Source organism: Eulemur rufifrons, chromosome 7 (genome assembly GCF_041146395.1).
Source record: "Eulemur rufifrons isolate Redbay chromosome 7, OSU_ERuf_1, whole genome shotgun sequence".
In the NCBI taxonomy this organism is placed as follows: Eukaryota; Metazoa; Chordata; class Mammalia; order Primates; family Lemuridae; genus Eulemur; species Eulemur rufifrons.
The window spans coordinates 201,195,085-201,221,172 of record NC_090989.1 but is presented as its reverse complement, the minus strand read 5'-3'; the positions used below and the strand labels follow the sequence as shown (position 1 = coordinate 201,221,172).

Here is a 26,088-nt window from a genome sequence, read left to right as displayed (position 1 = left end):
CCTGGATCATGCCTACTAAGGACTGCCAAACATATAGTAAGAGTGTATACAGTATACAATATATTTTTTTAAAAATTAGGGTTTGACTCCACTTGTATTCCTTGATTTTTTCCTACAAATTTAACATTTTCTTTTTCCTTTTTTTTAAAGTTTGACTTTTCTGAATGAGATTTTATCCCAACACCATTTGTTAAACAGACTACCCCTTCTCCACTGACTTACCTTTCGCAAAAATCAATTGGTCAAAAATTGGGGGTCTGTATCTGAACCTTCTCTTCTGTTTCATTGCTCATGTATCCATCCTTTTGCCAATATCTCTATTTATTTAGGTCTTCCTCAATGCTTTATGGTTCTCAGCATATAATTCTTATACAAACCTTATTAAATTTTAAAAGAATATTTCAATCTCCAGTTGTTCATTGCTAGTATATAGAAATAAAATTGATTTTTGTAAACTGATCTCCATCCTGGCTGGGCTAGAAGTACTGTGCCTTTGGGAATGATATTTAAAGGAAGGTAAGCATAAGCCATATGTATTTAGACAGCTGATGTATATATATCTTTGTAATTACATTTTTATTGTTTTCATAGCAACCATTTATAGAATATTCCAGATGTTTTATAAATGCATCTCAAAATGTATGTAATCCCTTCTTAACTTCTGGAAAGTAATTTTTCTGCCAAACATACCTATTCCCCACCATAGAGAAGAAAAGGAGGTAGCAACCTGCCTTACGAAAAGCCAAATATAGTCTAGGGAGACTCATTGCTCTGTACCAAGTACCAGTCAACCAGAAAACTAATTCCAGGAGGAATTTGCTCCTTCCTCCCTGCTATGGTTTTAATGTTTGTCCCCTTCAAAAGTCATGTTGAAATTTAATTGCTGTTGTAACACTGATAAGAGGTGGGAACTTTAAGAATTATTTGGGTCATCTGATGTCATTATCACAGGAGTAGGTTCACCCCCTCTTGCTCTCTTTCTTTCTCTCTTTGCTCTTCTGCCATGTGATGCTTTCTACCACGAGAGAATGCAGCAAGAAAGCCCTTGCCAGATGCTGGTCCCTTGATCTTGGACTTCCCAGCCTCTAGAACTGTAAGAAAATAAATTTTTGTTCCTTATAAATTACCCAGTCTGTGGTATTCTGTTATAGCAGCAAAAGTAAATTAAGACATCCTCCAAATGCCATTCTACTTTGTGGTATCTCAGAGTATGTTTTTAAGTTTATTGATTTATTTTTAAGAAATCAAATAAGAAAAAATAAATCAATACCATGAAACCTTTGAGTCCAAAATTTTTTTGTATCTTTTTCCTGTCCATTTAACTCACACAATGGATTATGCACTCCACATATTAGAGGGTCTACTTCTATATGCACCCCTACAAACAATAAAAATAATATTTTCCCAATGATATTGCCAAATGAAATGTACCTTATTGCCTTTTCCTAGTCCTGGAAATGCTAATTCTAAAAATGCTATCATTTTGTACTTAGTATCAATCAGTGAAGAAGAATTTTTGAATCAATTATGTAGAGAACTATTTTTAAATTATACATATTATTTTGGAACTTTCCTTCTGTGGGGATGGAGAGCAATGGCTGCTCCACCTGCGTGAGTCCTCTCTTGCTTATTCTGCAGTCTGTGACTGGTAGTGTGCTGGCTTTTAAAAATTCTTCTCTCTGTACTCAATCCTCTTTATTTGGTGAGGTTTCTATGATGTTTGCTAGTTTTGTTGTCATGTGTCTTTTTAATTTGAAATGTACTCTTATCTCATGGTTTATGGGAGCTAACTGAGAAAAAGAACAACTATCTAGATACTAAAGATTTGCAAAATGCCTTTTAAAAATAAAGAGCTATTTCCTTAAAAGCAATTAAAGAGAAGAAGGTAAAATTATCATTTGCATACAATCCACACGTACCTAGAAAATCCATTAGAATCAACTGAAAAACTATAATATAATACACAGACACAGGTATAACTAACAAGTGATTGGCACTTATAACTGTTTGGAAAAAACTCAAACCATTTTTCCTCTGCTTTTACACTACAATAATCATCAACACAGAAGACAACTTCTACGCTCAAATGTGGGGGAGGGGTTTTCCCCACCACCAAGCAAGCAAGCAGTTTTGTAGCAGACACCAACCAGGTGTCTTCCAATTCAATTCCAACACTGGAGATAGTGTCAGATCCCACAAGTTGAGGTCTCAGTCCTCAAAACTGCACCTTTCATACACCAGTCACAAGTTTAGGCAAGTTAGGGTTTCCATGATCCCCTCTAATTTGCTAGAGTAGCTCACAAAACTCAGGGAAACACTTAGATTTACCTGTTTATTATAAAGGATAGTACAAAGGAAACAGATGAAGAGAGGCATAGGGTGATTTATGGGGGAAGGGGTATGGAGCTTCCAGGTCCTCCCTCTGGGTGCATCACCCTCCAGGAACCTCCACATGTCTAGCTATCTGGAAGCTCTCTGAACCCTGTCCTTTTGGGGTTTTATGGAGGCTTCATTCCACAGGCATGATTGACAACCATGTAGAAATGTGATTTGTAAAAAGGGTATAATCTCATACTAATACACTGAATGGGGAAACCCAGCAAGGCCTGTCTGTTCAGATTCTTCTTGGCCTCTATGTGCAGCATTCCTTCCTCCACGGTATGGAGTAGGACCCGCTCTGGAATAAAGGGTCTTAGGACCCATAATCAGATTAGAGTTCTGCCTTGGACAGGTGAAAGAAGGGCAGAAGAAGGTCAGAGAGAGACATTCTGTTTCCTGAGGCCTAAAGTGCCCCAACATTATAACAAAGCCTATGGGAGTTATGAGTCAGGAACTGTGGATGAAAACCTGTCTATCTATCTATGTCATAATATCACAATAATATATAAAGAACTCAAAAAAAAAAAAAGAAAATAAATTACACAATAGAAAAATGACTAAAAAACATCAACAAGCATATCTTAGAGGAGAAAATCCAAATGGCTGAAAAGCATTTGAAAAGATGCTCAATCTCTAGTAACCAGGCCAATGGAAATTAAAATCACAATGTAATGCCATTAAATACCTATAAAATTACAAAAAGTTTAGAGAATACCAAATATTAATGATATTGAAACAAGTGTACCCTTGTCTGCTCTTAGTCAGAATGTAAACTGGTATAACTACTTTAGAACAAATTTGTCATCTTGTGAAGTTGAAGAAAGTGATGCCCTTTAGATAGAACAGTGACCACTATTTCTATCCACAGGTATACAGTATATGCTCTAACGAAACCCATGCAAGCATTCCCCAAGAGACTTGTTCAAGAATGTTCATGGCATTGTCATGATAGCAAAAACTGGCAACAATTTAAATGTCTTTTAATAGCAAAAAACTTAGGTAAATACCAATAATCTCACACAATGGAATACCATACAACACTGAAATGAATGAACCACAATGTTGGGAAAAGCAAATTACAGAAGAATACCTATGGTAGTACATCATTTATATAAAATTCAAAAGCACAAAATTAAGTAATCTATGGCTAAGGGATCCATACACATGTAGTACAAATGAGAAGGGAATATTAAACATAAACAATTCAAAATGGTGGCTCCTTTTGGCTGCAAGGGAGAGGAACAAGTGGGAGGGTCATCAGAGACATTAATATTATACTATTTCTTAAGCTGGATGGTGGGTAAACAGGTATTTGTGCCATTAATCTTAGTATCTTATAGCTAATCATTATATTTATTTTTTGTATATATGAAGTATATCATTAATGAGTCTATCATATAAAAATAAAGAATTAGTAAACTGAAGAAATGACCCACAACATGAAACTGATGGACAGCTTTAATATTGGAAAATATTTAAGAAAAGGAACTATGTAGATCAATAAAACCAAACAAGGTGGCAGCACTAGCAGCAGCAATACCAAGTGAGAAAAGTGAACTGGCAGGCAGGTCAAAGGGAAAGAGTACAATGCTGAGAAATACCCTCAATTGTTACAGAAACTAGTATACGGGCATTTTAAATTCCATAGCAGAAGTGCTGACTATTCAATTTATGCTGTTGGGACACTTGGAGAGCCAAGCAGCAAAATGTTCCATGGGATCATACCTTACACCTTACAACAGGTACTGTAAATTCTAAATATATCAGATTTTCAAATGAAAAACATTTAAAAAAACAAAGAAATCATAACGGTACTAGAATGAACTGTGGAAACCATAGGAGAATTTTTCTGATAATCTAGAAGTAACTATAATACAAGAGCGAGGAGAATGTTAAGAAGAGATGGATAAACTCAATGTTACAAAAAGTCAGTCTTCATAGCAAAACCATCAACAGCAAAGTCAAAGGACAAATGACTCACTGGAAAATAATACATATAGCATGTAGTTTCCCTAATACATAAAGAACTCCTAAAAGCCATTAAGCAAAAGACCTACAACACAGTAGGAAAAAAGGTAATAAAGATAGTTCTAGAAAAAGAAGCATACATGGCTGTAAGACATTCAACCAGACTCACAATAAGAAAAATAAGAACTCAAACTACAATATACCATTCTAACCTACCAGATCAGCAAAAGATGAAAACCTGATAAATGGTACCCGAAGGATTTAACAGGTGGGAGTGCAGCATGAAAGGGCCTCTGATGAGAGTGATTATACCTGTACCTGATGATTGATACTCCCCCCAACACTACCACACGTGCACTTATAAAAGGTTATTAGCTGCATCATTACCTATTTTAGGGAGAGTAGAAACATCTCAAATATCATGCGAGAATTCTTTGTGAGAAATAATATTTTCAAATATATATATTTGCTTTGCTTCTATATGCATAAAATATCTCTAGAAGGATTCATAAAAAATGACAAGATTATATTCAGGTGATTCAGATGCTGAGTTAAGGGTAAGAACTAGTCATTTCTTCCTTCCCTACTCTCTCTTTTATAGACTTTAGCCAACCACTCACAGACTGTCTTCTTTTTTCAGTGTTTCTGTATTCATGTTTTTATGTTAAGTTTGTTCTGCGTACAGAGCACATGAGGCCCACTGATGAGCTGACCAGGTATGGTCAGGGAGTTGACAGCAAGGAGATTAACCCCTGGATTGGTACAGAGGTAGTTCTCTATGGGCATCTTTCCTTCAACAGGCAGAAAATTAGAAAAATACTCAGAAAATGGAGAAGAGGATGAGCATTGAAGGGTACTATGCATTCATTCATTCAAATAATATTTACTGAGCACCCACTATGAGCAGACAATTTGAGGCATGCTAGCTCATAGAGAGTGTCTAGGAGAAATCAGACAAGTAATTACATTCATAATTGATTACAACTGAGATAAGCTATGTCTGAAAGATCGGAGTTAGATAGCAACAAGAATGAGAAGTAGAGAGACCTACCATTCTCATCACAGGGAGAAGCTCGTGCATAGTAAGGCAGGAACATGCCAATGTGAGGCTCAAAAAGAAGCCAGTGTGGGTACAGACCAGAAAACAGCAGTGGTACAAACTGAACACTCCAAGAATGGGCAAGAGGTAGGCCAAGGTCAGATCCTCCTCAACTTGGAAGGTCACTATTTGGAATTTATTTAAAAAAAATCAAGCACCACTGGAGGATCTTAAGCAGAAACACTGTACAGACGGATTAATTTTTATATAGAACAAGAAGAAAAATAGGTTGGAGAAGGATATGTGAATACAGGGTGACTGGTCAAGACCTTACTAAGAACATCTGGGTGACAGATGACGGTAGCCATGGAGCTGAGACATGGAGAGACCAGAAAGATATTAATATTTAGGTGCAGAAAACAAAGGATTCAGCAACAGATCCAATTTGAAAGTCAGGGAGAGGAAGTATTTAGATCAGTAGTAGTTCTTAAGTTTTGGTGGCACCAGGGATATTTGTTAAAAATTTAAGTTCCTAGGCCTGTGCTCATAGGTTCTAATTAGGTAGTCTAGGTTACAGAGATGCTAGAACCTGAATTTTTAACAAGCAGCCCTAGTAATTCTGATGTTAATAGACCTCCTACTACACTTGGGAAATCATTGATTTAGTGGACTCCTGAACTTCTGGTTTATTCAAGAGTGGCTAGGGCTGGGATGGGGACACCATTTATGGAAAAAGTGAACAATGAAGGAAAAGAAAACTTGTGAGGGTAGGCCATGAGTTTAGCAGTGTCTGCTCCTCATAGTCCTGTAGTAGTAGATACACAAAGAGATGGACTGCACTTAGTGTTTGAACTGTTTCTATAGGTCTACCCAAATGGCCTTTCTGATAGAAGTAACTCATCAGTTAATTGTTACATTGGCCTCACAAACATGATTCCACTTAGAATGCTGAGAAGCAGATACTTCCAAGCACATGTCTACCTCGATGCTGGCACTGGCTGCCTGTGAGGACACTTCCTACCCACTTTTTGTAGATCACTAGGCCCCAGCCAAGTTGGCCTTTTGCCCCTCTGAAAAATTTGGGTTGCTCCCTCACTATATTCAGTTCTAAATATCCGAACTATCTAAAATAGTGTCTGCCTCTCCCTTTTAAAAAATTAAGAGACTTTATTTTTTAGAGCAGTTTTAGGCTCACAACTAAATTGAGTGGTAGGTACAGAGACTTCCCAGATCCCTTTCTTTGTCTGGTGCTACACAATGCTCCAGGCCCATCTTGTAGTTTCTCTAACCTAGCCCTCCTGGAATCAACCAATTTTCCAAGGAGAAGCCCTGGTTCCTTTTACTGAAAATGATGGCAGAAAGCAAGATCTGGGCACTGGTTGTGCCTTTTGCTGCTGGAGTGTCCCTACTTCTAGGCCCTGTCAGCCAATAGAGTGTGTATACTAATCATATATACACATATTTCTATTTTAACCATCTGTAACTATATGAAGCTAAATATGAGTTCATACTGACATCTTCAACTCATCCATTACCACATGGATCATTCTTACCACCTTACCTCACTTATTTATCTGTAACTACCACTTTAATAATGAGACACTTGGCTCCCACCATATGCCATATAATAAATTAATTGTTCTATTCCAGTCCCACATGTACAGCAATGCTGGAACTGTTGATCTGCACCCCTGTGCCTCATTCATTTTTATCCCTCTACCTTACTTTATTCTCTTTCATTGCACTCCACACTGTTTATATTGGTTTTTTTATGCTTATTTATACTTATTTTCTGTTTTCCTTCTCTATGACAACACAGACTTTCACTGCTGAGTCCCCAGCACCTTAAAACTGCCTTACACAAAGTAGGTGCTCAATAAATATGAGTGGAATAAATGAATAAAAAATCATTATGCGTATTACATTAATTAAGCAGATCTCAGGAGGGCCTTTCCTAGACAGCACTATTTCATTCAGCTTTGAGATACTGTATCTATTTCAATCAAATTATAATGATAGCATATAATTTAGACTTTTCATCAGTTCAACCGATTTATCTTATCTCCCCAATTGCTACAACTTTTTTTTTTTTTGAGACAGAGTCTCACTCCGTTGTCTGGGCTAGAGTGCCATGGCATCAGCCTAGCTCACAGCAACCTCAAACTCCTGGGTGCAAACAATCCTCCTGCCTCAGCCTCCCAAGTAGCTGGGACTACAGGTGTACACCACCATGCCTGGCTAATTTTTTCTATTTTTAGTAGAGACCGAGTCTCACTCTTGCTCAGGCTGGTCTTAAACTCCTGACCTCAAGTGATCCTCCCACCTCAGCCTCCCGGAGTGCTAGGATTACAGGTGTGAGCCACTGTGCCCAGGCAATTGCTATAATTATGACCACCTAACTAAAACAGTGAACTCTGACAAACTATTACTCAGAGCTCCTACTTTTTCCTTTAAGGGCTGACTCTAACCACTACCTCCCCCATTCCCATCCTCTGCCAACTTAAACCTACTGGGCACTGTTCAACCTATTTTAAATTTTCTAGATATTTTCAATTCTGTGTGTTCTAGTTATCTATTGATAAACTTTTTTGTCATATTTGTTGGAAAATGAACATAATTACTATCATAAGTTCAAATCACAGAGTCAATGAGAAATTACATAAAAATCAAGCTGTTGATTTTAATCTTCCAAAAGAACCATGAAAGCATGTAAAATTACTTTTGGAAAAAGTACACAAATTTGCTCTCTTTTCCTGAGTGTGGAAGCCTGAGGTTTAGGAACAAAGACTAACAGAAAACATATGGAAAAGATCAGTAACATGATGGAATCTTGGCTCAAATGTGGTCTGCCACGTTTTACATACCAATGTCTCAAAAAATAGACTAGATTTTTACAATACCGTCAAAGCATCACTTGAAACACTGCATACTTTTCTTAAATGTGAAGTGTAACAAAATAAATCCTATGAATTCTTTGTAAAAACTTAATGGAAAACTCTGTTTTAGGGAAACAAACACAAATCCAGGATTTACTTTACCTTATTCGTTTGCACAAGCTTAAAAGAATCCCTGCAAAATGAACTCAAAGTCCACTGCCAAGAGACACAAGTCAACTGTTTAAAATACGAAAACATTAGAATAAAAATTTTACCATTTAAAGCAGTTAACTGTTACTCTTCAGGAGGGAGAGCTCAGGGAAATGAGGGAATTTTTTAAGTCTGCAAAATAAAGGCAATAGTTACTCAGCAACACAAGGTTTTCATTGTCAATATTATACAATTAATACTAAATATATTCTTGTGTAACACTAAAAACAGACAAAAACAGACATATACCTTCTGAGTGCAAGGCACTGACTTCCAGAACCAAGAGATTAATTTTTATTTCAAAGGTGATTAGAAGTGGGTATATTTGGGAGCAAGATGAGAAAGAAGATAGCTGATGGGAAAGAAGGTACAAGTCTTCGTATGGAAAAATCATATATTTAATGTGTAACCCATGACAATCTACTGCATTTAAAAAATGAACTAAATGTGAAATGCTATATGTTTCTAATCTTGATCCTTTGTTTTAACAGACGGAAGCACTGATGTGAACATAAGGGTTGAACAACCGAGAGACTCAAGAAATTTTGAGTTCCACCTTAAATTGCTGAGACACCAGGCTCCCTCTCACAGTGGACTTTAATTTGAAGAATTCTTTGGCATGAAAATGAAAATAAAAACAGTAATCAGTACATTCTGTTTCATTTAGTTCTGTTTGTCTTTCATATTAGAGGAAATTCTTGCCACACCCCAAACCAAAATTAAGGGGAAAAGAAAGAAGTAAACCACATAAAGCTGACGAAGAACACAAGCATCTTAATTTGAATCCACAAAGTTTTGTATAATGAGAAGAAATACATAATTTTAATCCAACCCAAGTGTTTTCCAAGCAGATTGTATTTGCTTAAATTGCTACAGTAATTCAAGGGACAGCCCTGTCTGGACACAGAGGTTCTGTGGATTTTTAAGAGACTCAGTTAAAGAATTTAGGAATTTCTGATTCATTTAGAAGATTTGCAAATTCATCACCCCCTGAAAACTAAAGCAAATTCAACAGGTATGATGATAAAATAATTTTCAATTTTTTAAGAATGTATTCCTACTGTTAAAATAAAGTATAGTAGATTTGTTTAATATTAAAATAGACTGCATCTATCATAAAAGCACAATTTTTGGAAGCAAAATCTGGTAAAAGTTACATTAAAATTTTGATTAGGCAAAATGTTCAGGGAAAGAAGTAGTATAGTGAGTTTAATTTTCTAATTTAAGATTTACCCAATAAATAGTTTTTGTTTAGATTTTTAAAATTGTGAGTGAAAGGGAAGACTCTCAGGTTAAAGGAATCACTCTCTTTCTTGGGTCTCTTTTTCTCTCAATATTAAATTAAAAAAAAAAAACAGCTAGTACCTTTGAGCCATATATCTGATCGGTGCTAGTGATTCTGGTTTTAGGGAAGATGGGCATTTGCTCTATCCAGTCTATTGAAGGATCTAGTTAATTGGGTTTCAGTCAATTAAGATTTAAATGTACTATAGCTAAAATTAATTGAGACAGTCATATATTTAATAGCAAAAGAATTTACAAAGTTAAATTTAAAACTGTCTTGGAAAAAACCTGAATCATATACTAATCCTTGGTTTCTTATATGCTAGTTTCTATGACATACCAATAAAACAATTATGTCCTTAAATAATAAAATGTTATGAGGCTTTTACTTTAAGTTCTCTGGAACAAAGTAAATATACATCACTTTTAATAATAATTTCAATTAGAACTTGTCTTGATGAAAGCATGAGTGCTATTTTCCAAGTAGGAGAAATGTTATGATACAGATACTTTTATTGCTATAATATGAAGAATTCACATTAATGGATAACTAAAAAGCTGGTAATACATATATTTTACTTTGCTTTAGATTTCTTTTTCACATTTGTTATTTTTCTACTAGACAATGTACTAGGAAAGTGATGGAGTATATTGTGATGGAGAAATAAATATTCAATAGGAAAGAGAACAGCCAAGCTCTCTGTGACTATATTCATTTAAAGAAATCACCATGGTAAAATAAATAAATAGAAATAATCAATATTAGTAGAGATAAGCATTGCTAACAAGATGTAATCTGCAACTTATTAATATAGTCATCCATTTAACAAATCTTAGAGTACTTCTAGTACCATGCATTGTACTAGGTTCTGTTAAATATTAGAGGTCAGGAAAATGAGATGACTGACAATGCATTATACTATATTGCTGTGAGTTATCCTACAGGGAATGAGGCACAGTTGTTGAATATGAAAAGCAGAAGTAACAAAAATATGCTTAGCAAATGGTTACGGTTAGTTGGAATAAAAAATTTGGATAAAATGAAATAAGAGATCATTGTAACAGGGAAAATTATCATGGGAAAAGAGCAAGAGGAATAGAAAACAATGGACTTCTGGATGGAAATGGGATGGATTTCAGACCAGAAAATGGTACCTAGTCAAAAGGGAGTGGGAGAAAATTGCACTGTAGGGCTAGGAATGTAGAGGGAGGAGGACAAGGATGTTAAAGATAAATTCAGGTTTAGAAGAGAAATTGCTCTTCAAGGAAAGCCTTTCTTCTTAGGTGCCCACGAAGAACAAAAATAGACAACTTTAAGAATCTCTTTATTTTCAGAGAGGCCCCAATCATGATGTCTTGATTCTAAGTCAGAGATGTGCAATTAAGCGTAGTTTCGAAGGTATCATCCAGGCCTCCTTCTTTTTTCCTAACAATTTCTCTTGTTGAACAGACTCTTATTCTCAAATGTAAGGTTGCTAACGATTGCCAGGGTTCTTAACACAAGTATAAAATTCAAGCTGAGTTTTCATGAACAATGCTGTTTTCAAAATTCAGCTGTGCATTAGTCAGCTTCAGATTCTTGTGTGGCCTGGCCCAGCATATCTGCACATCTCTGCCTCTGCTTCCACATCTCTGCCTCTGCGTCCACTTGTATCTTTTGGGAAAATAGCAACTTTATTATCCAACTCCAATGGCTATAGTGAGACTGAAATGAAGTATGACAAGTGCCTTAAAAAGTTAATATGCTATACTACAATGAGTACAATAAAATAGTATAAAACAATATAGGTTGTTCTATACCCATTCTTATTAATCTCCCAAAGTCTAGGTCAAACGATGTCTACAAAAGACTTCCCTGTCTCTGCCAAGCCAGATTTAGCCACTGGGCCCACAGCACTACTTGTCTGTGCCACGTTACCCTCTGCCTAAGGTTAGGGTTCGCTTTGTTGTGACACTCTCCTCCACTAAACCATTTGCTCTTTACAGAGGGGGCCGTGTCTTCATGTTCTCTTCGTTTCTGTATTTCCCATCAATTCAGCACAGTGCCTTACTCCTAGAAATAAGGGGCAAGACAATAAATAGTAAACTGAAGTAGCCAAATCAAACTAACTACTAATATTTGTAAAGTGCTTTACTGAGCACATTGACGTACAGCAGACGTCATATTGACGTACAACAGGTGAATGAGCATCCCCAGGCATACACACTGGGAGCTTCCAGGCCAGCAAGGAGAGCTGGCTTGCTCTGAACACTGTCTTGTAAGATAAGACCATAACTCCTTTGCTCTACCTCCTCCCAAGACTCTCCCCTACTTCACCCTTGAACCCAGTGTGAAGATCACAATTCCAAAAGTTAATTTGTTAAATTTGGCATTCCTTCCCAGAGTGCCAATTCCTTGGGTCAAAATTTAGACCCTTCAGATTCTGGACTTAACAGCCTCATTTTGTTCTTTTAACAGTTCACCACCATTTCCTACACACTTCACCCTCTGTTGCTTCTAAGTTTTTGCTCATCTCTTCTATCTGGAAATATTCCCTATCTCTCTGTGAGAACCCTAACATTCCTGCAAAGTCTAGGTAAAATGCCATGGCCTCCATGAATTCCAGGAAAAAGAAAGAACAATGGATGTAATATATTTAGACTTGCAAGAAGAAATGTCATGATGTAATCCTAGCACTTTGGGAGGCCGAGGCATGAGGATTGCTTGAGCCCAGGAGTTCAAGATCAGCCTGAGCAAGAACGAGATTCTATCTCTACTAAAAATAGAAAAATTAGCCGAGTGTAGTGGTGTACACCAGCTACTCGGGAGGCTGAGGCAGGAGGATCGCTTGAGCCCAGGAGTTTGAACTTGCTGTGAGCTATGATCACGCCACTGTACTCTAGCCAGGGTGACAGAGCAATACTCTGTCTCAAAAAAAATTAAAAAAAAGAAATGTCATGAGTTTCAAAATTATATATTGTTTAAAAAAATAAAAAAGACCAAACCATTGCTATTATGGCATTTTCTTGTAGGTAGGGCTAAATATAAGAACATATATTGGAATAAATGATCACTTGTTCCTATTTTCTTAATTTTTAAAAAAAGGAAGCAAGGTCAACACCTAAAAACAATAATGGGGAATGAAGTTTTAGAGGCTGGAGAGAGGAAAAGAGGATGGTCTAAGGAAATGCATCTGTGTAGCACTTGAGGTTAGTAGTCATGAACCGAGAGCAAGACCAGTCATCATGGTCCCATTTTTCTCTAATTATATTCAACTGTATGTCAGGCTGTGAGGAGGTGGAGAATGGGAGTAACCAGGGATGCAGTTTGCTAGATATAAGGAGCCATAAAGTTTAGGGCATGTGCAAAGGAGTAATGATAGTGATGAACTACGGGGTCTAAGCTGGTAAGGGAACTGATCATATTGGGAGGTATGGATGAGGGGCAATGAAAAACAGTAGAATCAATATATTTTCGGTTCCACTGAAATTGAAGAATTATTGCAGGTGGAGTTACTACACGGAGATAGTGGTCAGAGTGTGGGATGCTCAGAAAGGAGATATCAGGGGTTGTAGTGGTGGTAATGACAAGGCCCAGGATGTGGGTGCATGGAAGCAAATGGTGAGGAAGAATGAAGGACAGTATCAGTGAAGGAAAAGAGATCAAGAGTCTCTGACTCTACTTGAATAACTACTTCAAATCCCCAATACATATAATATTTACATTCTTTATATTGTTAATTTTTCACAAGAAAAGATATAAGAAACTGAGATGTATCTCAACCTTTCTCAAATGGGGTTCTCTCAGAAAAAATGATTTAAGTAATTATTTTCTCAATTATACCAATGATGAAAAATAGCTAGTACCATTCTAGGTGAATAGGAGATAAGTCATTTCATTACATACAGTGATGTGTTAGGACAACCATTTTCTCATGAAACTCTGGATGAAAAAAGGTCTCAGAATAAAAGAAGTATGATTTTAACTTTTTCCTAAATAATATACTCATTCCATCAGATAGCAGTTTTAGATTTGCAAAGTACTTTTACATGCATATCTCATATGATCCTAATAATTACCAGATGAGCTAAGCAGGCAAGATATAAGATATAAGGCAAGTTCCAAGATAAGCAGGGGAGATAAGCAGCCAAGGTATAATTCAACTATAAGTGTAATTTTTGTTTTATTGATGAGGCAAGTGGGAGATATGTTAAGTGACAGGTCTGAAATGCAGGTTTTCAGGCTCCTCACCCAGAGCACAATCCACCCTTCCCTAGAACTTCAAGTTTCAGCACAAACAAGTGTTAATTGTCCGTGAAGCCTTTCCCCTCACAATTCTATTTCAAAAATATTCTGCTGCATTGTATTGTATGTCTCTCTGATCCTCCATTAGACTTTAAACTCTTAGGAGACAGAGACAGTGTGATTTTAATATGTGTATATCTAGAACTCAAAAATATTAATGGAAAAAAGGAAGCTAGGAGGAAAAATGTAAAGATTAATCTATTAGAAACTTAAACTTTGTAGAATGTAAATATTGTGTGTATTTGAAATGTGAAGTAGTTATTCAAGCAGAGTCAGAGATGAAATAATTGGTTTCTGGAAACTGTTTCATGAAGACAATCTGATGACACAGTTAGGTTTTGATAGAAAACCCTAAGGGGAAACAGGAAAGCTATTTCTAAATATCTCAAGTTATCATATAAAAAAGAGTACTTAATGTTCTTCTAAAAAGCAGAAAAGGGTATCAGCAAATAAAAATTGTAGAATCTCCTAAGCAAAAGCTAACCGAAACATAGGTCTCTCTTCTCACAGGTAGTGATCATCATTAAAGGACTGAGTAGCTCGTAAGGACATCCAGTATTTATAGTAAAGGGACAACCAGACTGTAGTTAAGTAATGTCATGCTTTCATCATATGTCTCTACTCTAGTAAGCACCATAAACAGATTCTCTTAAAAGATGATTACTTAATAGAAAGTCTAGAACAGCAGACTTTTGACTCTGGTTCAGTGAAATATGTGACTTTTTATTTTTTTTTAGAGACAGAGTCTTGCTCTGTTGCCCAGGTCAGAGTGCAGTGGGGGTGATCATAGCTCACTGTAACCTTGAACAAATGAGCTCAAGCGAACCTTCCACCTAAACCTCCTGAGCAGTTAGAGCTATAGGCACGTGCCACCAAGCCTGGCTATTTTTTTACATTGTTTGTGTAGAGACGAGGTCTCACTCTGTTGGCCAGAGTAGTCTCGAACTAGTTGCCTCAAGCAATCCTCCCAGCTTAGCCTTACTAAACACTGGGATTGTAGGTGTGAACCATAATATCTGACTTTAAAAAAAAATTCCACCTCATTGGTACATAAACAACATTAATTTTGGTTTGAACATTGCCCATTCTTTCTGGATGTTCTTTTATATACAGATATAAGTATAATACATTTTATATAATTGTCAATTTATACAAGAATTATTCTGAATTTACTCACTTTTTTTACAATATATTTCCTTTTCTCCTTGCAATAGGACAAAAAAAAAAAAAAAAAAAAGAAAGAAAGAAAGGAAAGAAAGGAAAGAAAGAAAGAAAATGGGCTTTTTAAGTCCAATATGTGTCATTTTCTTCTTTTTTGGAGTCAAAGTATATTGCCAATATGAAACTTATCAATGGGATGAAGACTATGACCAAGACCTGGATGATGATTACCAAACAGAATTCCAATTTCATCAAAGTGTAGAATATGGAGTTCCTTTTCATCGGTATACTTTAGGCTGTGCCAGTGAATGCTTCTGTCCAGCTAACTTTCCATCATCAATGTACTGTGACAATCGCAAACTCAAGACTATCCCAAATATTCCGATGCACATTCAACAACTTTACCTTCAGTTCAATGAAATCGAGGCTGTGACGACAAATTCATTCATCAATGCAACTTATCTTAAAGAAATTAACCTCAGCCACAATAAAATTAAATCTCAAAAGATTGATTATGGTGTGTTTGCTAAGTTTTCAAATCTACTACAACTTCATCTAGAACATAACAATTTAGAAGAATTTCCACTTCCTCTTCCTAAATCTCTGGAAAGACTCCTTCTTGGTTACAATGAAATCTCCACACTGCAGACAAATGCCATGGACGGGCTAGTAAACTTGACCATGCTTGACCTGTGTTATAATCATCTTCATGATTCTGTGTTAAAAGACAAAATCCTTGCCAAAATGGAAAAATTAATGCAGCTAAACCTATGTAATAACAGATTAGAATCAATGCCTTCTGGTTTGCCTTCTTCACTTATGTATCTATCTTTAGAAAATAATTCAATTTCTTCTATACCAGAAAAATACTTTGACAAACTTCCAAAACTTCATGCTCTAAGAATGTCACACAACAAACTGCAAGACATCCCATATAATATTTTTAATATTTCCAACCTTATAGAGCTCAACATTGGACACAACAAATTGAAGCAAGCATTCTACATTCCACGAAATCTGGAACACCTATATCTAGAAAATAATGAAATAGAAAGTATGTACAATTTTGTTTTCTAAAGAGTGAAAAAATGATATTTTGACTTTTTAAAGAAACAATCTTTAACAGTTTAAGCTATAGACATTACTAAAATTGGTTGTTTTGAAGTTGGCTAAGGAAATGAAACAAATTGGCCTCAGAGAAAGGTGTGCAATTCAGTTTATAGTCTTTTTTATTAAATTTTATCACCTTGAATAATGAGAAATAATATTATACAGCGTATGAAAAAATATTACTATCCCAAGTAGTGGGACTGTAGTTGATTTTTACTTTTTTTTTTGAGATTGTTCTACTAAGAATTTATTACTTAAATCAGAAAAGCCAATGAAGGCCTATTTATTCTGGTACTATAAAACTCATTTATAATATATTTTCTTCATTTTATTATTTGATTAATGTAAAAAAAATTAAAGCTAATTACACCTATAAGTATTTTAATTAATAAAATTATATCCCATATTACATAAAATCCAACATAGAGTTATGGATATAATGCAGGATTAATTTTTAATTTGTATTTTTCAGAGATCAATGTTACAATGATGTGTCCATCTATTGACCCGCTACATCTCCATCATTTAACATACCTTCGTGTGGACCAAAATAAGCTACAAGAACCAATAAGCTCATACATTTTCTTTTGCTTCCCTCATTTACATACTATTTACTATGGTGAACAAAGAAGCACTCATGGTCAAACAATACAACTGAAAACACAGGTTTTCAGGGGATTTCAAGATGAGGACGATGATAGTGATGATCATGACAATTCTGATGGAGCTCACGAGGGCCAAGAAGCAGAAGCAGCAGAAGAGCACTTTGACCCTCATTATTATTAAATTCAAGAATGGCAAGAAACTAAACAGGTATACATTTATGACTTCACAAAACTTACTACTCAATATGGTAAATCTAAACATGTATTGCTCAAAGTAATATATTTAGAATTATGTATAAGATCAGAATTGAATTTAAGTTGTTGGTGACATCTCCATCACTACATACTATTAGAACTTACTAAAAATAATAAAAATCTTCAGAAATATAAAGAAAACATTAAGGTTTCTTATATTCTTTTTAAACATGGAAATACCATCAAATTGGAAAAATGAAAGTATGCCATTTCTATTAACAGTAATTTTTCTAAGAATGATGAAGGAAGTAGCATTAGCAGTAGAGACCTGGAAACCATGACCTTTTGATCATTCTGAGGACAATATGTATTGAATGACAGGTCACATTAATGTAACAAGAATTCATTGAAGGAATAGTTCTTTTTTTACTTCATCTCCAGAAAAGTTTTCACACTTGTACTTTTTTGATCTCATCACTATGACATCTATACCCCTGGCTCACCACTTAGAGTATAGAATATTTTTGATCTTCAAGAGGCAACCCTACCAAGCATCTAAGGCATATAGATTTATTAAATCTTGTTTTTCTCTCAGAGCACCCAAGTAACAAAATTATAAAGCCTACATTCAGATAACTAAAAAATAACAAATTATCTCATTGTAATGTGTATTTTACCAAATTTTACCAACCGTTCAAAGCAATCTTTTTTTTTTTTTTTTTTTTTGAGACAGAGTCTTACTCTGTTGCCCAGGCTAGAGTGAGTGCCATGGCGTCAGCCTAGCTCACAGCAACCTCAAACTCCTGGGCTCAAGCAATCCTACTGCCTCAGCCTCCCGTGTAGCTGGGACTACAGACATGCGCCACCATGCCCGGCTAATTTTTTCTATATATATATTTAGCTGTCTATATAATTTCTTTCTATTTTTAGTAGAGATGGGGTCTCGCTCTTGCTCAGGCTGGTCTCGAACTCCTGAGCTCGAACGATCCGCCCACCTCGGCCTCCCAGAGTGCTAGGATTACAGGCGTGAGCCACCGCGCCCGGCCAAAGCAATCTTTATTGTGTTCCATTTTAACTGGGATAAATGTTTTTATATTATAGTAAATTCAACCAGAGAAAGGTCTCTTTTAGTTACATATGTGCTAATAAATAACTGCTTTGTTTACAAGGTTAAATTAATGTTGGTATTAATAAAATAAAGTTAATAAAGTTCTATCAATATCATTAGACACCTCTGTTTTCCTAGCACAATACATTAGAAACATATATTCTTATCAGCCAATGTTTATTTACATTTGGAGTATCTACATAATGCTAAAGTTAAATATAGTTCCCTTAAAATGTGAACAACAGGTTTTAACATCTTCTTTAAAACCTCAAAAATCACTTTTTCTTTAATCTATCATTTTGAAGTATTTTAAGTAAGCCTTACAATGAAGATTAACTGTTGTGATGAATGCTCTTGATTTACCAGGCTAATATTTCATGGAATTCCTTAGATAAGGGACAAATACAAATCTGGAGCCACTTATACAGGGAATCTAAAACAAATAACAATTCAGACAATATGTGACAGACGAGCAAAACTATATTTTAGAAGTAGTTTTCAAGCTTTTGAGTCTTTATTTTTCTGCAGATATTAGTTTTAACTGAAGCCTTTAATGCTCTTTACATCTTGAGTAGGTTATTAGCATTATCAGAACCAGAAGGCCCACCTGCCCCTAGGGACAACCTCAATGATTCAGAATGAATGTGAAAAAAACTCCATTCATTCATTTAATTAATATTCACGAAGTCACTGGGTATATAGGGCTTAGCAATGAGGAATAAAGAAATGGAACACAATGTGCAATTATGACACCATAAGATATAAGTGTGAAAGTAACGGTAAGAATAAAATGCTAGTAATATGGGCAAAGCACACTTTCAACAGAGGTTAAAAAAAAAAAAAAATTTTTTTAAGGACCACCTCCCTTTTTCTTGAAATTTTTAAAAACAAGGTTATAAATTCAAACATTTATTAAGAACTAATATGTGGAAAATACCACGGATGTTTCAGGAGACAAAGATATAACTACTCCTAACCTAGAGCAATTTAAAATTTAATGAGGAGCCATCATATCAGATACCATTTCACACTCACTAGGATGGCTGAAATCAAAAGACAGACAAATAACAAGTGTTGGTGAGGAGTTGAAGAAATTAGAACCCTCATACACTGCTGAAAGGAGTATAAAATGGTGCAGCTGCTTTGGAAAGCAGTCTGTCAATTCTTTAAAAAGTTAGAGTTACATATAACACAGCAATTCCACTCCTAGGTATATACCCAAGAGAACTAAAGAAGTGTTCACACAAAAATTTGTATATGAATGTCCATATCAGCATTATCCCTAAGAGACTAAAAGTGGAAACCAACCAAATGTCCATCAGTTAGTTGATCAATGAGTATATCTATACAATAAAATATTATTCAGCAATAACAAGTAATGAAGAACTGACACATCTTACAACATGGATGAACCTTGAAACGATGCTCAGTGAAAGAAGCCAGTCATAAAAGAACACATACTGTCTAATTCCATTTATAGGAAACGTCCAGAATAGAGAAAGCTATGGAGACAAAAAGACTATTGACTGCCTAAGGCTAGGGGGATGGGAATGGGGGAAAGTGAGGAGTGATTACTAATGTGTACAGGGTTTCTTTTTTAGGGTGATGAAAATATTCTAAAATTGATTGTGGTGACAGTTGTACGTACAAGTCCACAAATACTAACTACTATTGAATTGTATGCTTTAAAAGGATAAATTGTATTGGATGTGAATTATCTCAATTAAGCAGTTATTTTAAAAATTCAATAAAGATAGCTGGGCATGGTGGTGTGTGCCTATAGTCCCAGCTACTCTGGAGGCTGAGGAAGGAGGATCATTTGAGATCAGGAGTTCAAGGCTACAGTAAGCTGTGATAGTACCACTGTACTCCAGCCTGGGAGACAGAGAAAAACTCTATCTCTAAATAAATAAAAGAATAAAATTATTTTTAAAAATTAATATAGAAAACATCGAACAGCTCATTCTAACATAAGCAAGAAAGAAATAAAATGCTAAAGTGGCAGCAACTATAAAAATAAGTGTGAGCATGGATACCATAACTTTCACATCTGGCGAGGACCTGGTAAAGTTGTTGAAGTTTCCCAGGAAGAATTGATTGATGTGTGATAGGAACTGACTGGCAGAATTGGAGAGAATAAGCTCCTCACTGGGACTAATATAAAGACATGGTAATTACTTGTTTTACCTCTTGCATAGTTTAAAATATTAAAAACCATCCAATTTTTGGATTTCTGAAGCTTCGATTTTTATCTCCTTGTAAGTTAATAAAATACATTTTAATTCTCAAAGAACAGCCTTACCTTAACAAAGAATAAAAATGCACAATTCAGTAATTCAAAACAAGGAATTTGATATTAGATGTATGTTAGTATAAAGCCTGACTACACTTCTAAGCTAGGTAACTTTGGTTATTTAGCTTCTCTAAGCTTCCCTTTCCTCATTTTTAAAGGAAGATGGTTCTCATATGGTTGTCATAAAGATAAAGAGAAATCATGGATATAACAAAGCACTTAAAGTGCACACCAGTTGGAGATATCCAATAAACTGTAACCCTCATTCCAGCATGTCTCGCTCAGGAGCTAACACACAGATCCAAGTGCACACTCCCAGGTGTTCACACTGGCTTTCCTGCACACAGAATGGAGTCAGCATCTCTTCAGGTTCCTTCCAACATTCTACTTACACAAAATATTAGCAGACAAGACAGACTTTAGTAAGGGTTTCACTAGGGTGCTTAAATCACATACTCCACACCAAACAAAGTCAAAGTCACTACTGCATAGTTCAACTTTCCAAAGCACCCTTCTGGATGGCCCACCAGGGTGAGGATGGCAGGGTTTCTTCCATCCCCCTCACAAGGCACTGGGCTGCTGGCTTCTCTGCCCCAGAGTGTGGCCAAACTCCTCCTGTATATTAGGAATAACAGTTCAATTCTGCTCTGGCTCCTCCCTTCAAAGGTGTGTGTAAGTAAATGCATCCCAAAATGTCCTCCAGCTCAGGGCCCAATGAGGAGGCAGCTTAACCACTTTTTTGTTACTTGAAAATGTCCCAACTCAAACCCACCAAAGTATTTCTTATTAAAAACAAAACAGGCCGGGCGCGGTGGCTCACGCCTGTAATCCTAGCACTCTGGGAGGCTGAGGTGGGCGGATCGTTTGAGCTCAGGAGTTCGAGACCAGCCTGAGCAAGAGCGAGACCCCATCTCTACTAAAAATAGAAAGAAATTATATGGACAGCTAAAAATATATATAGAAAAAATTAGCCGGGCATGGTGGCACATGCCTGTAGTCCCAGCTACTCGGGAGGCTGAGACAGGAGGATCGCTTGAGCTCAGGAGTTTGAGGTTGCTGTGAGCTAGGCTGACGCCACGGCACTCACTCTAGCCTGGGCAACAGAGTGAGACTTTGTCTCAAAAAACAAAACAAAACAAAACAAAACAAAACAAAAACCTCAATGCTTTCCCTTAGAGAAAATGAAGAATAAAGTATTTTCTTCAACTAGTACATCAAGATTGCATAGTTACATATCAGAGCTACAGATTAAACCAGTTGATTTGATATTTATAACAGGAAAAACATGGAAATTCATTTATTACTTTTCTCCTTATACAACAAAGTACTTAGTTATATTAGCTAATAGGCTGAACTATTTGTAACCATTAACAAATCCAAATCATACCATAAATCTAAGCTTAATTAACATACAAATGCATAATGAATATACATTTAGGTTTTAGAGAGGATATTTTAAAAAGGATATTTCATAAATAATACTGGTTGAGAATGTTTAGCCTATGCTTAAATATTATTTAATACCTGAAACACTATACATTTTCACTTTTATTACTCAAGGTTGGGACCACTAAACTAAAATACAGATGTATGCATATCACATAACACACTTAAGTAGCTCCATGGGGAAAAAAACAAAGTAGAAGAAATAAACCTTGTCTCTTCTATATACTTTTTCTGTTTTAAGAATTCATACGTCCCAAAGGATGGCTAGAACTAAAACCCTGGTTTCCTGATTCCAAATCCATTTTTTCTAAATCTTGGAAATAAAGAATAAGAACAGCTGGAAATGAAATTAAATCACAACAGCAAAAAATCCAAAGTTTCTTATATGCTCCAATTTCCTAAATAGATATAACTATGCCAAGTTATAGCTATGTCTAGTTATAAATATCAGAACATCATGGACACATCTAGCATCACTTTATGCGTTTAGGTTGTGAATTCTCTATAGAGAATTATGTACTACTAAGAAAAACTAAATTGACAAATAAGATACATTTTCACTATGAACTATTCCTTACATTGAGTAATAATTCCCCTCCATTTAAATTTCATCTTTTAGTCTGGAAAGTACTTGGGTTCTCATCTCTCTCCTTTGAACAAATGACTGGGCTTCAAGCATAAGTACGAGATTTGAGATAGCAATCCAAATCATAGACTTTCCATAAGAATGTTGGATTAAAAAGGGTGTATAAGTATCTAGCAATTCAGTAGTTTTCAACAGGAGCGATTTTGCCCCCCAAGGGACAAGTGACGTGTCTGGAGACATTTTTTGGTTGTCACAATGGAAGGGACGGGTGCTGCTAAACAGCCTACAGTGCATAGGACAGTTCCACAACAAAGAACTTTGGGTCCAAAATGTCTACAGTGTGGAGGGTGAGAAACTCTGTAGTAACTAGGCTCTAGTCCAATAGATAAAGAAACTGAGGCCTAAAGAAATGAAAGAAGTTGCCTAAGGTCAGGGGAAGGTTAATGACAGAATCAAAACTAGAACTTACATGTTCTGACTCGTAAACTAAATTATTTCCTGTAAAGTTAAAGGATGAAGATGGAGAAAAGACTCTTCTGGCTTGTAGCCTTTTTTGAAAGCTAATCAATTTTGTAGTTATACAGTCTCTATCAGTAGGATTAAACCACTTCCAAAACGATACTCTTTTCCAGAAAACTCTTTTTTCCAAAACTCAATTCCATCTCAGTTCCACTCAACACATTTTTTTGTTGCCTACTGCTGAGAAACAATTAAGAGAAAGAACCAACACACCAATGATACACCCTCAAAAAATAAAACACCTGTAAGACACCAGGGACAATATAATAGCGTCACCTGAAAGAACTTCACAGAGAAAACTCTTTCATTTTTGGACACAATGCCTGCTCTTGGGCATTAAGTGGTTTTCATTTTTTATTACTGTATAGTAAAAAGCTAAATAGCTTTCTATCAGGATATAACATTTCTTTCTGGAATAGAAAATAACCTACAGTTTCAAACATTTTTCATTGGGAACTGTGTAGTAAAGATTTTGGCTTTGTCTACAGAGGGGTCTGGGCTTTGCCTTGACTTTTGGGAGGTGACCTATGTCATTTCTGATAGGAGTGTCTTTGTTTAGGGTGGGATCAGCCACAACCAATAGTCTAAGGATGCGGTGGCCATACCAGAAAGACCAACCATGTGATTTAGAATAGGTTATGCAGTGTCAGTGGACCTGGAGGTTGAGTTCAACCATGTGGACAATCGTTCAATTATTCAATCAATCAAGCCCTATTAAAAGCTCTGAACACCAAGGCTTAGATGAGCTTCCCTGGCTGGCAATACTCCAGGTACACTGTCACACACCAGTGCCAGAAGGGTAACACATCCCGAGAACAATGAAAGGTTCATGTTTGGACCCATCCAGATTCTGCCCTATGCATCTCTTCCTTTGCCTAATTTTTGCGTATCCTTTCCCTATATAAACCATAACAATGAGTACAATAATAGCCTTCAGTGAGTTCTGAGAGTCCTTCTAGGGAATTATCAAATGTAAGGGTGGTTTTGGGAATCCCCTGAACTTGCTATTGGTCTCAGAAGTGAGGTTGGTTTGGGGAAATGTGCCCGCAAACTTTACAGTTTGGTTAACTACGGGCAGGAGTTTAGGTTTGTTTATTTTCCAGTGTAATTCCGGATATTTCCAGACTCTTGCCTTGCATAATCACCCCCCACCCCGCTTCAGTGTGGGTGTGACCTGTGACTTGCTTCTAACCAATAGAATATGGCAAAGCCAATGGTATATATGTGATTATGTATATGTAATTGCTACAAAAGACCATGATGCCTATCTTGCCAGAAGACTATCTCCCTCTCTGGCTGTGAAGAAGCAAGCTGCCACATTGTGATGAGCTGCACTGCAGAGAAAGTCACATCGCAAGGAACTGAGGGAAGGCTTCAGTCAACAACCACCAGGAAACTAGGCCCTTAGTCCCACATGGTAAAAGGAACCAAATGCTTCCAACAACCACATGGATTTATAAGTGGATCTTTCCCTACTCAACCCCTTAAGTGAGGCTGCAGTCTCAGCTGCACTTTGACAGCAGATCCTAAAGCAGACAATCAAGCAAAGTCATGCCAAACTCCTGACCCACAGAAAATGTGAGACAATGTTATTTAATTAAACCACTAATTTGTGGTAATTTCTTACACAGTAATAGATAACCATCACAACAGGCAAACAGTGGTAATATTTAGACATGCAACAGAAGAGGGATATTTCTAAAATGCAAATAGGATCACATCACTCACTGGCTTAAGAATTTCTCAGTGGTCTCTCACTGACTACAGACTAAAGCCCAAACACCTTAGCAGGATACAAAAGATTCTCCTTAATCTAACCTCTATTCCCCTGTGTAGTCACATTTCTTAATATGGTCCACTCCCCTCACTTCTTCTCTCTCTCCCTCCAAGCTCCAGCCATATGCAAAAAGATTTCCTAAGTGATCTATCCCCATCCTTCCTTCCCATATGACTCTCCTCTTGCCAAGAACGTTTTTCCATTTGCCCCTGCCCTCTTTTCCTATACTCTCTATAGAAGTCAGTTTGAGTGCAGCCTCCTTGACTTCACCCAGTCAAGATTTATGGCCTCTCTCAGTTTATCACAGAACTCTTTGCATATTTCTGTGTAGCAAGCCTCACTGTGCATTCTAGCTGCTTGTTTGCTGCCTTTCTGCTGACTTGGAGACTATAAAAATAAAAGTTCCTGGGGGGAAGAAATAGTTTTGCTTACTTGAGTTTACTTGTCTATAAGTCTAGCACAGTAACGGTGCTCAATATTAAATGAATACTATTAAATGAATTTATTAAATGAATGAATGCTAATAAAATTGTGCTCATTGGTCATAACTTTTCAAGGAAAGATGTTATAATCCACAAAAAAATTTTCTGTAGTACAAAGTATCAAACTGTCCCATTAACACATCGACTACCAAGTGAGTTGTATTTAACTCAGGCTAGTTTTGAGCCCGGGGCTTCGTGAAGCAAAACCCTGTGGTTGGTCGGTGAAAATCTTACTTATTAACGTTCTTATTTTACAACTAATATTGACAATTTAATTCTAAAAACGTGGATTGTGTTGTATATAACTCATGCACAGAAAACAATAAAAAATAACAAATTAGAAAGGATTGTTTTGCTTTACTAAAACACCACGGTGCCAGGGAAAATTTTTTTTTCTAGTGTGGCAGTTAATGTGTTAATGAAACCATGAATCTCCTAAGATTTTCTAAATTTGAAATATGGTATCTATCTAGCTTCTCAACATCTTATTAACTTGCTATAAAACACAAAACAAATCAATGTCCACTGTTTCATTATTACATATTTCAAAGACTTAAAAAAGTTTTATTTTATTTTTAAAGCTATAAAACCAACAATTTATATCAACCAAAACCAGAGAAGATCACAACTAAATTTAAAATAATTCACATTCAAATAAAAACTTGATTATTAAAATCTTGTTTATATAAGCTTTGATTTGAAAGGCTTGAAAACAAATTTTGACTAGAAAAGAGAACTGATATTTATCCATACTTGTTAAATGTT

At 36.0% G+C, this 26,088-nt stretch overlaps 2 protein-coding genes across 2 annotated transcripts in view; one reads left to right on the top strand and one right to left on the bottom strand.

Annotated features, from left to right (window-relative positions):
* CENPP (centromere protein P) overlaps window positions 1–26,088 on the bottom strand; it is a 247,032-nt gene that overhangs the window by 135,953 nt on the left and 84,991 nt on the right. The window lies entirely within an intron of this gene.
* On the top strand, window positions 15,317–17,099 carry OMD (osteomodulin). Its single transcript, XM_069474017.1, has 2 exons — window positions 15,317–16,256; window positions 16,785–17,099. Exons 1-2 carry the CDS (start codon window positions 15,317–15,319, stop codon window positions 17,096–17,098), a joined length of 1,254 nt encoding a protein of 417 aa, XP_069330118.1. The 3' UTR covers window position 17,099.